At 40.0% G+C, this 14954-nt stretch overlaps 1 protein-coding gene across 7 annotated transcripts in view; it reads right to left on the minus strand.

The window, feature by feature from the left end:
- EPSTI1 (epithelial stromal interaction 1) overlaps positions 1-14954 on the minus strand; it is a 115977-nt gene that overhangs the window by 92131 nt on the left and 8892 nt on the right. For 2 of the 7 annotated variants that reach the window (XM_055244870.2, XM_063619137.1), the window contains exons 1-2: positions 6002-7685; positions 4007-4125 (exon numbers count right to left, since the gene is read on the minus strand). The exons of the other annotated variants lie outside the window; for them this stretch is intronic. In XM_055244870.2, coding sequence (XP_055100845.2) covers positions 4007-4125; positions 6002-6040 — 158 coding nt within the window. In that variant the 5' untranslated portion in view covers positions 6041-7685. Of the gene's footprint in view, positions 1-4006; positions 4126-6001; positions 7686-14954 lie in introns of those variants that run through there. 7 annotated transcript variants of the gene reach the window in all.

Raw genomic sequence — 14954 nt, forward strand, 5'->3', positions numbered from 1 at the left:
TCATGCCTGTAATCCCAGCACTTTGGGAGGCCGAGGCGGGTGGATCACGAGGTCAGGAGATGGAGACCATCCTGGCTAACACGGTGAAACCCCATCTCTACTAAAAATACAAAAAATTAGCCGGGCGTGGTGGCGGACGCCTGTAGTCCCAGCTACTCAGGGGGCTGAGGCAGGAGAATAGCGTGAACCCGGGAGGTGGAGCTTGCGGCGAGCCGAGATTGTGCCACTGCACTCCAGCCTGGGCGACAGAGTGAGACTCTGTCTCAAAAAAAAAAAAAGATCCTGGTCTGTTCTCTGGGACCTCACAATCTTGATGTCAAAGTAAAACAAAGGACATGGCCAAATATGGAAATACAAAGCATTCCATGAAGAGTGACAAGTGACTAGTTGGTATACTGTCCTTGTAGGGCTCCACCATTCCTCTAGGTGGTGCTTGTGAGTAAATTCCTTTAAGATTGCTTTAGATTGGCATTCTCTTCCATGTGACCACACCATGGTACAGGAAACATTGGTACATTTTTTGTTCCCACAGGCTGATCCTAGAGGCCATTTGCAATGCAGCCACCTCCTCTTGATGACCTGAGTAACTAACTGGCTTTTAGGCTTTGACTTTTCTAGGCCTATGTCCACTGGGTCTCTTCTTCTAGGGACACAGGTTGAGCATAATCAGGGGCTCAGAGAAGCAAGGAGTCATTTCAACCAGGCGGATCAGGGAAGACTTTTTAAGCTAAAATATTCAACTCCATGACACTAGGAAGCTGTTAAAATATTGTGAGCTTTTGAGGGCAGAGAGTGTGCTTGATTGATGTGTATTCCAAGCCCCTGGCACAGTGTCTGGCACAAAGACATTGGCTGCTTGATAAATGTGGGCTGAATTAAAACAAAATGATGCTACAGACCCAGCGTGTGAGTCTGTGTTGGGGTGGCTCTTTTTTGAGATGATTCATGTGATCCCACAAGAGCCATGAATACTCCGTTAAGCAAAAATATAGCACAGCAACAGATTGCAGCATACATGTAGGTACAGTTTTAAGAGAAATGCTGTGGATAAACACAACCAGCTTATAACTGTAGGATTTAAGAGGGGGAAAAAAAAACCCACCCAGATACTCTTGGAAGTCTCTCTCTTCTACCTGAATATACAATTTCAAAGGGAAAATTAGCAAAGGTTGAACTGTAGAGGCCAAAAGCACTGATCAATAGAAGCCATTTCCTTCCTTATCTCATTATTTTTCTAGCAGCTAGCCTTCAGCCAGCATCAAACTGGGCTTTAATTTTAGACTTGTAAATGTGAGGTGTGCAACAGCCTTTGCATGCAAATGGGGCTGCTGGATGCCCAATTACTTAATGTATATCAGCAGACGTTGTATGTGTAGCCTAGCATGCATACAACGTTATGAATACAAAATTAGGAGGCTGCCACTGGAAATTAATCCCTTGTCCATTGCATATTCTTTGTACACCCTAAGAAACATTTTTCACTCCTGAATTGCCAGTACTTTTTAGGAGCTTGGAAGCTGCAATCCCATGGGTAGTTCCTGGAAACTTGAATATGATGCAGTGGTGAGCCATTCTACAGAGACTGAAAGCTGAAACATGAGATACTAGACGTAAATGCCAATCATGAAATTGCTACACAATCTTCAATGTCTGCTAACATTGTGGTATAGAGCTTCTCTATATACCACAGATTTGACTATACTCCCGATTCGTAGTTCTCAGCCTTTATCGTGCATCATAATCACCAGGAGGGCTTGTCCGCGAGCTTGAGAGTTTCTAATTCAGTAGCTCTGCGATGGGGTCCAATAACTTACATTTTTAACAAGTTCCAAGATGATGATGCTGTTCTTTTTTTTTTTTTTTTTTTTTTTTTTTTTTTTTTTTTTTTGAGATGGAGTCTCGCTCTGTCGCCCAGGCTGGAGTGCAGTGGCGCAATCTCGGCTCACTGCAAGCTCCGCCTCCCGGGTTCACGCCATTCTCCTGCCTCAGCCTCTCCGAGTAGCTGGGACTACAGGCGCCCGCCACCACGCCCGGCTAATTTTTTTGTATTTTTTTATTAGAGACGAGGTTTCAACAGGTCTCGATCTCCTGATCTCGTGATCCGCGCGCCTCGGCCTCCCAAAGTGCTGGGATTACAAGCGTGAGCCACTGCGCCCGGCCCAGATGATGCTGTTCTTGATCTAGGTACTACACTTGGAAAACCACCACTGTAGAGCAATCAAGCTATCTTAGAACATTTGGGATAAAAGAAAACTTAGGGATTCATAAATCACTGGTAAAGAGTTGAATCTCAGGCCAAAGATCACCAGGTCAATTGAGCAACAGTGATGAGACTCCAGTCTAGGACTTTTGACTTAGATCAGTTATCTGTCTGCAGCTAACTTTTCAACTCAATGTGCAAAGCATAAAATATGACCATCCTTTAACTTTAGCCCCTTGATAAACTTCCAAACAATGCAACCTACTTAACTGGGCACTTATTATAGATTTATTATATCGGGGCTTGCAGAGAGTGAGGGGAGATTCCAAAACAGGGATACTAATCACTTTAACAGAACTTACACTTTAGTTAGGAACAAGTCAAGAAACCACAAAAGCACCCCACGAGAATATCCAGCCACTCAACAAGAGTTCTGGATGGGGAAAAAAACAAAACAAAAAAAGAAATAAAAAATAAATTAAAAAAGAATATCCAAACAAGTCTTAAAGTGGAATGATGTAAGTACTCAGAGATCCAAAACAGTGGAGATTCATAGAGACCTCAGAAGAGTAAAAAACTGAATAGCACGAAATAAGAATAGTAAGTTGAGGCTTAAAGAATAGGATCTGAAATAGCAAAAGTGTTTCTTTGCCAGGACTTTGCCAAAAGCAGCTTCACAGAGAATTTTCCAAGTCCATGAGTCTCTCTTACGGAAATTTTGCAAAAGATTTGGAGAGAAAAATCAATTCATTTGTAAAAGATTGTATTCTACAATATCTAATCTGGTTAAGTTTTTAAGTCTGACATCAGACTAGAATCTTCCGTCTTAGGAATAGGACTTCAGTCAATCTATGGCCAATGTGTGTAGCCTACAGGTACCTAATAGAGAAACATAAAGTAAAGGGAAAGAATTAGCTCTGGATTTAGAGGGTTTTTACTGAAAGCATTTTAGCGTAAACCCAGGCAGTGGTCCCAGTAATAAACATTTTATGTAAATTTTATGTGAATTCCTCAGCAAACTTCTTAGCAATATTTTATTGACTGAAAATGCCAAACCTAAAACATGTTATAATAGTCCCAAGAAAGCATTGCCAAGTAAATGGTAAGGAACTTAGCTTCTACTCTATTTCTTAATATAGGAAGAAGAGCTTAAGTCAAAGGATATGCTTTTTATTTTTTAATATCATGTGCCAGAGTGTAATGCCTTAGTAGATACAAATATTCATCCCTTCTTTCTCAGCTTTCTCTTGACATGAATAGCAAGTATAATTTATTAATGTTTTCAGCCAATTAGTTTCTACCCACAGCAAAGACCTTTGCTGTTTTAACCTGTGTGCCATCTCTTCCAACAGCCTGACTCTCAAAGCTGCTGATCTAGACAAGCCCAACAACCAACATTTCATATTCTTGTCATTTCCTGATTAAGCAACATTCAAGCCACTGAAATAAATGTATATATTTGAAAATGAGTCTTCTTAATTACCTCATTGAAATTTAATGAAATATCTCAATTTGTAAGATGGTTTTCACTTTCCAAGAGCACACATCTATGAGATATACTAAGGGAGAATATATGAAAGAACAGACAAGATAAAATGTTTTTCTGCACCATAAGAAACATAAAATAAAAAGATATTCAAGAAATGTTTGGCCAAGCGCAGTGGCTCATGTCTGTAATCTCAGTCCTTTGGGAGGCTGAGGCAGGTGGATCACTTGAGGTCAGGAGTTCAAGACCAGCCTGGCCAACATGGTAAAACCCCATCTCTACTAAAAATACAAAAATCAGCCAGGCGTGATGGCGCATACCTGTAATCCCAGCTACTCGGGAGGCTGAGGCAGGAGAGTCGCTTGAACCCAGGGGGCAGAGGTTGCAGTGAGCTGAGATCGTGCCACTGCACTCCAGCCTGGCCGATAACAGCAAAACTCTGTCTCAAAAAAAAAAGAAAAAAGAAATGTTTCCTTTGCGAGGTCTTTTGAGTTACACAACTGCATCTTGTGTGTACATTCTTGCACAATTTTTGTAACTTTTTATCAATAAGTACTCTGAAAAAAATGTTATGTTGAAGTTATCAAAAATATCTTGGCTGGCTAAAAGTATTACATAACTATATCCCCTGGTGTGTACAAACTGCACCAGATGTAATTTAAATTTCCAATTAGGAACAACAGTGGTTTGACTGAAAAAGAAATGTAGTTAAGAGCAAAAGTTCAGAAAGAGAATTCAGTGAAAAACATAATTTCAAGCAGAATAGTAGACATGTAAAGTCTATAGTCCTGCAAAAAGTTGGTTTGAAGTTTTCATAGTTCAAGAAAATCTCATCCTTGGGTATATATAAATTGAAAAAAAAAAAAAGACTGCGGATAATCAAAGGCATTTGGATACTTATCTTTTTAGATAAGACATTCCATATTGGTTTTTGTTACATGACCTTCAATGTAGGAATCTGAAACTTACTGTTTTCAGTCAACATTGACTCAAAACTTTGGAGGCATTTAGGTTTCCAAAACTTTTTTCATACATAGATCAAATTCCCAAGAAAAATAGAAAATGACAAGACCAGGCTGAGCAAATTACCCTTGACCCCTAAGCCTGTATTATACCACCCCTGATCAAGTGTTCCACATCTCCAGTGTGGAAACGTTTATGAATTGTCTTTGGCCTCAGAAACTACAGAGGCTAAGACACTGTCTGCACACCCAAGAAGCTGATGTGTAATTGATTAGTTCTTTCATCAGTACAACTCATTGATTCTGTTAGAGGGCTGAATAGACACACAGTGGGTAAAGACAGATAAATAAACAGGAAATCATCGAAGCCTTTGTTTATAGGATGCCTTTAAGAAAATTAGAGGCATACACACCCAGGATCTCCATGGCTTAGTGAGATATTGTAAATTCACGCAAACTAGAAAAAAAGTGCTGCTTCTTTCGGGTGGAGGTAATCCCACACTAAGATACATGGTTTGGTATGTATCTCAGCCACAAATCACACCTTAGCTGGGCAAGTGTGTGTAGTCACCAATCTGCACAACCATATAGAACGGACCTGAGATGTTGTATTTCTTCACTTAAACACACACACACATAAGTAAAAGCCACACAAAAAAAAGTTAGCAAGAAGGCCGGGCACGATGGCTCACGCCTGTAATCCCAGCATTTTGGGAGGCCAAGGCGGGCGGATCACCTGAGGTCAGGAGTTTGAGACCAGCCTCACCAACATGGTAAAACCCCGTCTCTACTAAAAATACAAAAGTAGCCAGGCGTGGTAGTGCGCATCTGTAATCCCAGCTACTTGGGAGGCTGAGGCAGGAGAATCACTTGACCCCAGGAGGTGGAGGTTGCAGTGAGCAGAGATCGTGCCACTGCACTGCAGCCTGGGCAATGAGAGTGAAACTCTGTCTCAAAAAAAAAAAAAAAAAAGTTAGCAAGAAGGAGTCACACTAAAGATATAAAGAGTGCATCTGGGACGGGCGCGGTGGCTCACGCCTATAATCCCAGCACCTTGGGAGGCTGAGGCGGGCGGATCAGGAGGTCAGGAGATCGAAACTATCCTGGCTAAAACGGTGAAACCCGTCTCTACTAAAAATACAAAAAATTAGCTGGGCGTGGTGGCAGGCGCCTGTAGTCCCAGCTACTTGGGAGCCTGAGGCAGGAGAATGGCGTAAACCCGGGAGCGGAGCTTGCAGTGAGCCAAGATCGTGCCACTGCACTCCAGCCTGGGTGACAGAGCGAGACTCCGTCTCAAAAAAAAAAAAAAAAAAAAAAAGAGTGTATATGAAGTACAATATTGTAGAGACTCACCATCTTTAAGAGGCCAAAAACCGGTGATGTGATCATCATTGAGATGGAGACCAATTGGTAGGTATACTTACAAAATGTCTTGTGACTACTTCCTTGGTAAAAATAACTGTAAGAAATTCATATTTTCAGAACACAGAGATGTCAGGTCTGGGATTTGATTGGATTCCAGTTACAAGCTAATAAGTTAGCCTGTTACTGTTTCACAGACACTGGCAGAAGACATGAAATTCCTGGATCAGAGACAAAGACTTTATGACTGATGGCACAGTAGGCAGCATAAGCATCAGCTTATTTATATCTATTCTCTCTGTCCTCGAGTCTTATGATGGGAGCAACAGGATGGATGCTGCACACATGGTGTGTTTGCATTGCAGCTGATAAAATGCTGATAAAATTTTTACAGCAGATAGTAAGTGAGACTGGTCTTTGTCCTGGGAGAACAAACCTTACCTCTCAAGGTTCCCAGCTACATAAATAACTCTATGAAATAGGTTAAAGAGTGGTCTTGGCATATCCAACAAAACATAAGTGTACACGAGGCCCTAGGGGGACTCTCTTTTCCAGCAAGAGAATATTTAGTATTAACATTCCTATTAAGAATGGCTTAATGATAAAGAAATTGATATTTGCAGAAAAACCACTTACTTATGAAATGTGCTATATATTTTCTCTTCCCATTATTATTAATAGACTTAGAACGGATTATGTCTATGTCTCAAGCCTTACTCAAGGTTATCTATAACTTAAAGAAAAAAACCAGAAATGCAAGACGTAGTGATGTACTCCAAAATCTGTGCATAGAACACTTAGAAATGAAATTCATGCTTTCTTTCCGAATTTGAAAGAAACACACTTGTAAAAGAAAATTCAGAAAACTATTTTAAAAACATTTAAAAGTCACACATAATCCCACCTCTCAAAGACCACAATTACAATTTTATTTGGGTGAATTTACTTTTCATCTATGCTCTGTACATATTATTACACAGTTGCAATCATATTTTAAGTACAGCTGTACATCCTGCTTTCATTAATAAGTAGTTTTCCTAATTTGATTATATATGTAACATGCTTAATGCTCAATGGCTACATAGTATTTCATGATATTGTTGCGTCATATAACCACTCAACTATTGCAACTGTTTCAATTATTCACTATTATAAATAATCCTACAGGATGTACAAAGCATAACGCTTTCAACAGAACACTGTCCAGAAGAAAACGCTAACAGTCCTCTGAAATCAATACTTTGAACAGGAATGCGGACTACATTTAAACTTTTCTTCCTTAGATATCCTATTTACATTTCAAAAATCTGAGACAACATAATCATATGATTAATTTCCACTCTTATGTGTGAATCCCTTTATTCTTAAACCAGAAGAGATGTAGGCCCTACCCAACATTCAATCTCACTTCCTCCTTGCTAATAGCACTTCTATATTATTCAGACAGACAATGTACCCAATTAAAAGACTACAGCCACCAACCTTCTTTATAGTTAGGTATAATTATATGATTAAGTTTGAGAAATTGAGATGTAAGTGGAAGCCACTGAAAGGGATTTCTAGAAAGCCTCCTTTAAATGGTGGTAGACAATAGAAAAAGCTGTTTTGTTACTTTCCTTCTTCCTGGAAGGTTGATGTGGTAGCTGGTGCTCAAGCAGCCATCTTAGTCAATGAGGCAACCTGAATACGGAAGACATAATCAGGAATGGCAGAGCAGAAAGACAGAAGCAGTCTGGTGCTCTGTGACCATGAAAACACCACATCAGTGGTAACCTGCTGCTGTACTGCCCAACTTCAAACCCTAATTCTGTTATTTCCTATCCGTACAACTTTGAGCAAATTATTTAGTTTTTCTATTTTTTCACCTGTAAAATTGGGATAACTGTCCAGTTCATAGGATATAAAGTGCTATGAACCCTGAATATCTGAGGCAGGCCTCAGTTAATTTAGAAAGTTTAAAGGCCTGGCGCGGTGGCTCACACCTGTAATCCCAGCACTTTGGGACGCCAAGGCAGGCAGATCACGAGGTCAGGAGATCAAGACCATCCTGGCTAACGTGATGAAACCCCATCTCTACTAAAAATACAAAAAAAAATTAGCTGGGTGTAGTGGTGGGCGCCTGTAGTCCCAGCTACTTGGGAGGCTGAGGCAGGAGAATGGCGTGAACCCGGGAGGCGGAGCTTGCAGTGAGCCAAGATCGCGCCACTGCACTCCAGCCTGGGCCACAGAGTGAGACTCCATCTCAAAAAAAAAAAAAAAGAAAAGAAAGAAAGAAAGTTTATTGCCGGGCGCGGTGGCTCACACTTGTAATCCCAGCACTTTGGGAGGCCGAGGCAGGCAGATCACGAGGTCAGGAGATTGAGACCACGGTGAAACCCCGTCTCTACTAAAAATACAAAAAATTAGCCGGGCGTGGTGGTGGGCGCCTGTAGTCCCAGCTACTCGGAGAGGCTGAGGCAGGAGAATGGCGTGAACCCGGGAGGCAGAGCTTGCAGTGAGCCAAGATCGCGCCACTGCACTCCAGCCTGGGCGACAGAGCGAGACTCCATCTCAAAAAAAAAAAAAAAGAAAGTTTATTTTGCCAAGGTTGAGGACGCACCCATGACACAGCTTCAAGAGGCCCTGATGACATGTGCTCAAGGTGGTCGGAGTACAGTTTGGTTTTAGACATTTTAGGAAGACATGAGACATCAAACAACATATGTAAGATGAACATTGGTTTAGTCCAGAAAGGCAGGAGAACTGGAAGCAAAGGTGGGACGACTCATAGCAGGGAGGGGGCTTACAGATCATAATAAATAAGAGACAAACAGTTGCATTCTTTTGAGTTTCTGATTAGCCTTTCCAAAGGAGGCAATCAGATATGCATTTATCTCAGTGAGCAGAGGGCTGACTTTGAATAGAGTGCAAGGCAGGTTTGCCCTGAGCAGTTCCCAGCTTGACTTTTCCCTTTAGCTTAGTGATTTGGGGACCCCAAGATTTCTTTTCATTTCACAGTGCTTAGAACAATGCCAGAAAATAACAAATATTCTATTATAGTTTCCCATTATTTGTATTAGATCATCCCTAGACTACCTACCTTCAGACTTATTTTATGGGAGAGAAATAAAGCCATAGATACTTACTTAAGATACCTAAGGGGACATCTATTGCATTGTATGTAATTATAATAACTATATATAACATATATGACATCTATTTTATATGTAATAAAACTTAGCCCTGAATCACTAGGACATCTCCTTTCTTCATGCTGTGACTGATTCCCTTTGCTGCATCTTCTTTCATAAATATATATCATTAAGTTTTTTCTAATTATTTCTTTATATCCGTTTCTGACTCTTCCTTTTAACAACTGTATCCTGGTTCCTGATTCTTTCCTTTGAATGATAAGGACCACTGCATGAAACAAAGTAGTATTTATAAATAATACATCTTAAAAATTAGTATATATTTTTTCTCCTGTAAATGGTAGCATGATTCTGAGCCCAGGCTTTTTTCATTAAATTATTTATTAAAGTATAATGTACCTACAGAAAACGGCATAAATTTTAAGCATACAGCTTCATAAGAAAAGTTCTTTTACATTCTCCAGATTCCAAAAGAGAAAAGGAAAAAAATAACAACAGGCACAATGAGCTTTAGAATATCACCTAAAATTATATTTCCCCTAATGTTTTAAGAAATTTTAAGCCAGCTGGGCACAGTGGCCCATGCCTGTAATCACAGCACTTTGGGAGGCCGAGACGGGTGGATCACGAGGTCAGGAGATCGAGACCATCCTGGCTAACACGGTGAAACCCCGTCTCTACTAAAAATACAAAAAAAAAATTAGCCGGGCGTGGTGGCGGGTGCCTGTACTCCCAGCTACTCAGGAGACTGAGAAAGGGGAACGGCGTGAACCCGGGAGGTGGCAGAGCTTGCAGTGAGCTGAGATCATGCCACTGCACTCAAGCCTGGGCAACAGAGCAAGACTCTGTCTCAAAAAAAAAAAAAAAAAAAGAAATTTTAAGCCTAACAATCAAAGTTATATATTGTTAAAATGAATACCCATATACTATTTACTTATATTTACCAATTGTTAATGTTTTCCCACATTTGCTTTTTCTCTTTTAACCATATGAAAATAAACTGCAGGGTCATAACACATCATCCCTAAATATTTTAGCACGTATCTCCTAAAAACAAAAACAGTCTCCTACTTAAATATAATACCATTATCACACCAAGAAATTTAACATTAATATTGCCTAATAGTCTATATTCAAATTTCCAGATTGTTTCCATTTTAATATTCTTCCCTACCTTTACCTCATCCTAGCTCCAATTATGGATTACACATTTCTATGGTTTGACATGTGTTTGTAGACTCCCATAAGCTCAGACAATTTCCTTGACTTTTTTTTTTCTTTCTTTCATGACTGACATATTTGAAGAGTTCAGGTAACTTTTCTTATAGAATGCTTCACAATCTGGATGTAAGGAAATGATTATTTCCTCATGATTCGATTAGGTTAAACATTTTTAGAAAGAATACTAGATAGGACATGTTATCCAAGATGCCACTGTGAGAACAAAGGTTGTTTCCTTGTGCAACTAAATAAGCCAATGTGAAAAACAAGATCTGTCTATATGATGGAGTGCAATCACAGATTAAAACAAAGATTAGAAAAAGAGTATGTGTCACCTTCTATTGGCAATAGAAATCAAAGGGCATTGTATTAGTCCATTCTCATGCTGCTAATAAAGACATACCTGAGACTGGGTGATTTATAAAGAAAAAGAGGTTTAATGGACTCACAGTTCCACATGGCTGGCGAGGCCTCACAATCATGGTGGAAGGCAAAGGAGGAGCAAAGGCATATCTTACATGGTGGCAGGCAAGAGAGCATGTGCAGAGGAACTGCCCTTTATAAAACCATCAGGTCTCATGAAACTTACTCACTTACGAGAACAGCACAGGAAAAAACAGCCCCCATAATTCAATTTCCTCCCATGGGTCCCTCCCATGATACATGGCGATTATGGCAGCTACAATTCAAGATGAGATTTGGGTGGGGACACAGCCAAACCATATTAGGCATCATGGCCCTAGGTTTTCCACTTGGAATAAAGAGTCAAAGAGTGCAACCTGTACTTTAGAGATTTCTTTACACTAAACTCTTTGAAGTGTTTATTTCTAAGGGTCAGAATTGCAGGGGACTTTCACATTCTGTATTATTTTTGAAATGTTTGAGTTTTTATAACAAGCAGATATGACTTTACTTTTATAATCAGAGAAACATATTCCAAAGATTTTTAATAGAGAAATATTTAATATAAAGATTTCTTACAGCAGGGGCTCAGCTTTTCTTACAAGATTAGGTAGCATAGGTTTCTGCTCTCACTAGCACCATAGTAAAACAAACACTGGGCAATACTAGCCCTTGAGTTTCAATGATGGTAAACATCTTCAGTTTTTCTACAGGACTTTAATGGATTTTCTTTTAAGTCTTCATATTTGCAGGGGGTGGGGGACAGGGAATTACAAACATTACAGAACAAAGGAACCATCATCAGCCGATTCTCTGATATAGAATAGACCCTTCAAATGCAGTCATCTCCCTTTGATTATTTTCTTTCCTCTTAAGCTTTTGTTTCAGATTCAAATACATTCCGAATAGATGCAATTAACCTTAATATGTATAACCTTACAGCACTCTACTGACTTTGAAGTAAGTAACCTTACTGTGTAATTGAACTAAGTTTCTTTTTTTCTCATTTCTGCTATGGTTCTACTGATTATTATAGGTATTATGTGTTTTCAAGCTTTCATCATCCTGTTGATTTATTGTTTCACCGTTCCAGCTGTCAAAGACTTTTTGAGCAATTCCCATTCATTTTTGATGATATTGTATTTGAACGAAAATGATTGCTCCCCAAGCCTTGGCAGACCACAAATGCGTACCATACTGAGGAATGGAATACAGGGCAGAAAAGTTGGAAATTCCTTCTAAACAGGACCATAATTTCTACCCTCCTGCACAAACAGGAATGTAAATTTGATCTAATCAAACCAAAATGGTTTTTTCCTTTTCATCCACTCTATCTCTTCTGTCATGCACAGAACTGTGCTTTTTAAACTGTCGGAGGTAACCCTCTAATGGGCTATGAAATCAGTTCAACGGATTTATTTTTAATGCACAAGAATAGAAACTGCCAGAGTACATCACATATAATAAAGGTGAAAATTGTTTTGTGAAATCTTTTCAGTTATATATACCCTAATATATACTCAGTCATGTACTAGGTCATGATGTCAAATGAATTGCTCACTGTAGGCTATGATCAGAAGTCTGAAAAAAAAAAATCACTGGAAGTTACTATGTTGTTGAGGTTGCACAGTGAGAGTGAGGTAACTGCTCTAATGTCAGAGGTGTTTGAACCAGAGAGATTCCATCTTGAATAGGGGCTGGGTAAAATAAGGCTAAAACCCGCTGGGCTGCATTCCCAGACAGTTAAGGCATTCTAAGTCACAAAATGAGGTAGGAGGTTGGCACAACACACAGGTCCTAAACACCTTGCTGATAAGAGTTTTCAGTAAAGAAGCCAGCTAAAACCCACCAAAACCAAGATGGCAACAAGAGTGACCAGTGGTTTTCCTCAATGCTACACTCCCATCAGCACCATGACAGTTCACAAATGCCATGGCAACATCAGGAAGTTACCCTAGATGGTCTAAAGAGGGAAAGCATGAATAACCCACCCCTTGTTTAGCATAAAATTAAGAAATAACCATAAAAATGGGCAACCAGCAGGCTTTGGGGCTGCTCTGCCTATGGAGTAGTCATTCTTTATTCCTTTACTTTCTTAATAAACTTGCTTTCACTTTGCTCTATAGACTTGCCCTGAATTATTTCTTGTGTGACATCCAAGAACCTTCTCTTGGGGTCCGGATCAGGACCCCTTGCCAGTAACACTAACACAAGACTACCAAGCTCACCTGTCATTTGTGAAAAGCAGCAGAACAAAGGGAATCCCCAGAGAAACTTTTCTCCTGTAAACTACTTCTCTATTCAAATCATTTTAAAGCTATGATGGGCTTCATGACATGTTATCCCAAAATATGGCACCTTGGTATTTGAGAAAACAGCAAAAGGAGGAAGGCCTCTCTGACCTGCTTCCATCTTTTTCCCCTGAAGCAAGCCATAAAAAATTTCTCTGACCTTCCTCTAAGGTAGGTCATAAGATCCTCATTTCACAGGGATCTTCACTCCTCCCTAAACCCATAAGAAAGAAATGGAGACATAGAGACACAAAGAATTTGAACAAACAGGCCTTGCTAAGCTGCCCCAGTTTATGTCATTAGACCATACTCCTTTTTGACCAATCATACTTCTATACACTATCCACTCTTCATCAAACCTAAGCATAAAAAGACACAGTTTTCAGGCCAGGCGCGGTGGCTGACGCTCGTAATCCCAGCACTTTGGGAGGCCGAGGCGGGCGGATCATGAGGTCAGGAGATCGAGACCATGGTGAAACCCCGTCTCTACTAAAAATACAAAAAATTAGCCGGGCGTGGTGGCGGGCGCCTGTAGTCCCAGCTACTCGGAGAGGCTGAGGCAGGAGAATGGCGTGAACCCGGGAGGCAGAGCTTGCAGTGAGCCGAGATTGCGCCACTGCACTCCAGCCTGGGTGACAGAGCGAGACTCCATCTCAAAAAAAAAAAAAAAAAAAAAAAAGACACAGTTTTCCCTGGTTCTTTGAATCTTCATTTTTGGATGCTCCTATGTCCTATAAAACTTATGTTAAATGAATGGGTATGCTTTTCTCTTGTTAATCTATCTTTTTTTATAGGGATATCAGCCATGAACCTAGGGATACCTAAGGAAAGAAATCTTCCCCTCTATGCAACTGTAAATGTCACATTATTGCTTCTATATTACCACTCTCTTTAGCCTATAGTACTTCTCTTTTCTTAATGTCAATATAAAACAATGATAGGGCTGGGCACGGTGGCTCATGCCTGTAATCTCAGCACTTTGGGAGGCCAAGTAGGGTGGATCATGAGGTCAGCAGTTCAAGACCAGCCTGGCCAACATGGTGAAACCACGTCTCTACTAAAAATACAAAAATTAGCCAGGCATGGTGGTGGGCACCTGTAATCCCAGCTACTCGAGAGGCTGAGGCAGGGGAATTGCTTGAAGCCAGGAGGCGGAGTTTGCAGTGAGCTGAGACGGCGCCATTGTACTCCAGCCTGGGCGACAGAGCGAGACTCCATCTCAAAAAAAAAAAAAAAAACAGTGATAGGTCCTTAGCTAGCTGTACTATCAATCCTTCTATCTATCCTCCATCCATACATCATATTCAAGATCCAGAATTTGGTAGATAGACATAGGTTTAAATACTCGTTCTGTCACTCAAAAAGCCATGAGATCTTGGAAAATCATTTTATTTTCAAGACTCAGTTTCCCCATCTTTAAGGTAGCAAATGGCTTATCATGAAGAGAATATTCAATAATGTACCTGAAATACTTAACACAAGGTCTAGCACATGGCTAATCATTGAAAACACGTGAGCTACTAATTGTTATTTTGGTTTTAGTCTCTCAGGGGTACCCAGTTTAATTATTCCAGATCATAACTAATTTACTTTATGCTACAACAGGATTCCAATGCTTCATTACATTTCTCATTTCAAAAATAAGTCAAATAGTATTAGTATCTGATAATCATTGAGACATCTACCTAGCTCATTGAGACATGTCATTAGGAAGAGTTAAATACTATCTGTTGCTTTATAAACTTTCTGCATGCTAGAGATTGACTTAAATAATCCCCTAATGAATAACCATCTATATTGAGCCATCAAGAAGATTACTCATTACAATCAATCACAGATACTCTCTTCCGATGTACTATTATTTCGTAACATTAAAAGGAACTCCAGCACTATCCAATT

The sequence above is a fragment of the Symphalangus syndactylus genome, chromosome 15, assembly GCF_028878055.3.
Source record: "Symphalangus syndactylus isolate Jambi chromosome 15, NHGRI_mSymSyn1-v2.1_pri, whole genome shotgun sequence".
NCBI classification, from domain to species: Eukaryota; Metazoa; Chordata; class Mammalia; order Primates; family Hylobatidae; genus Symphalangus; species Symphalangus syndactylus.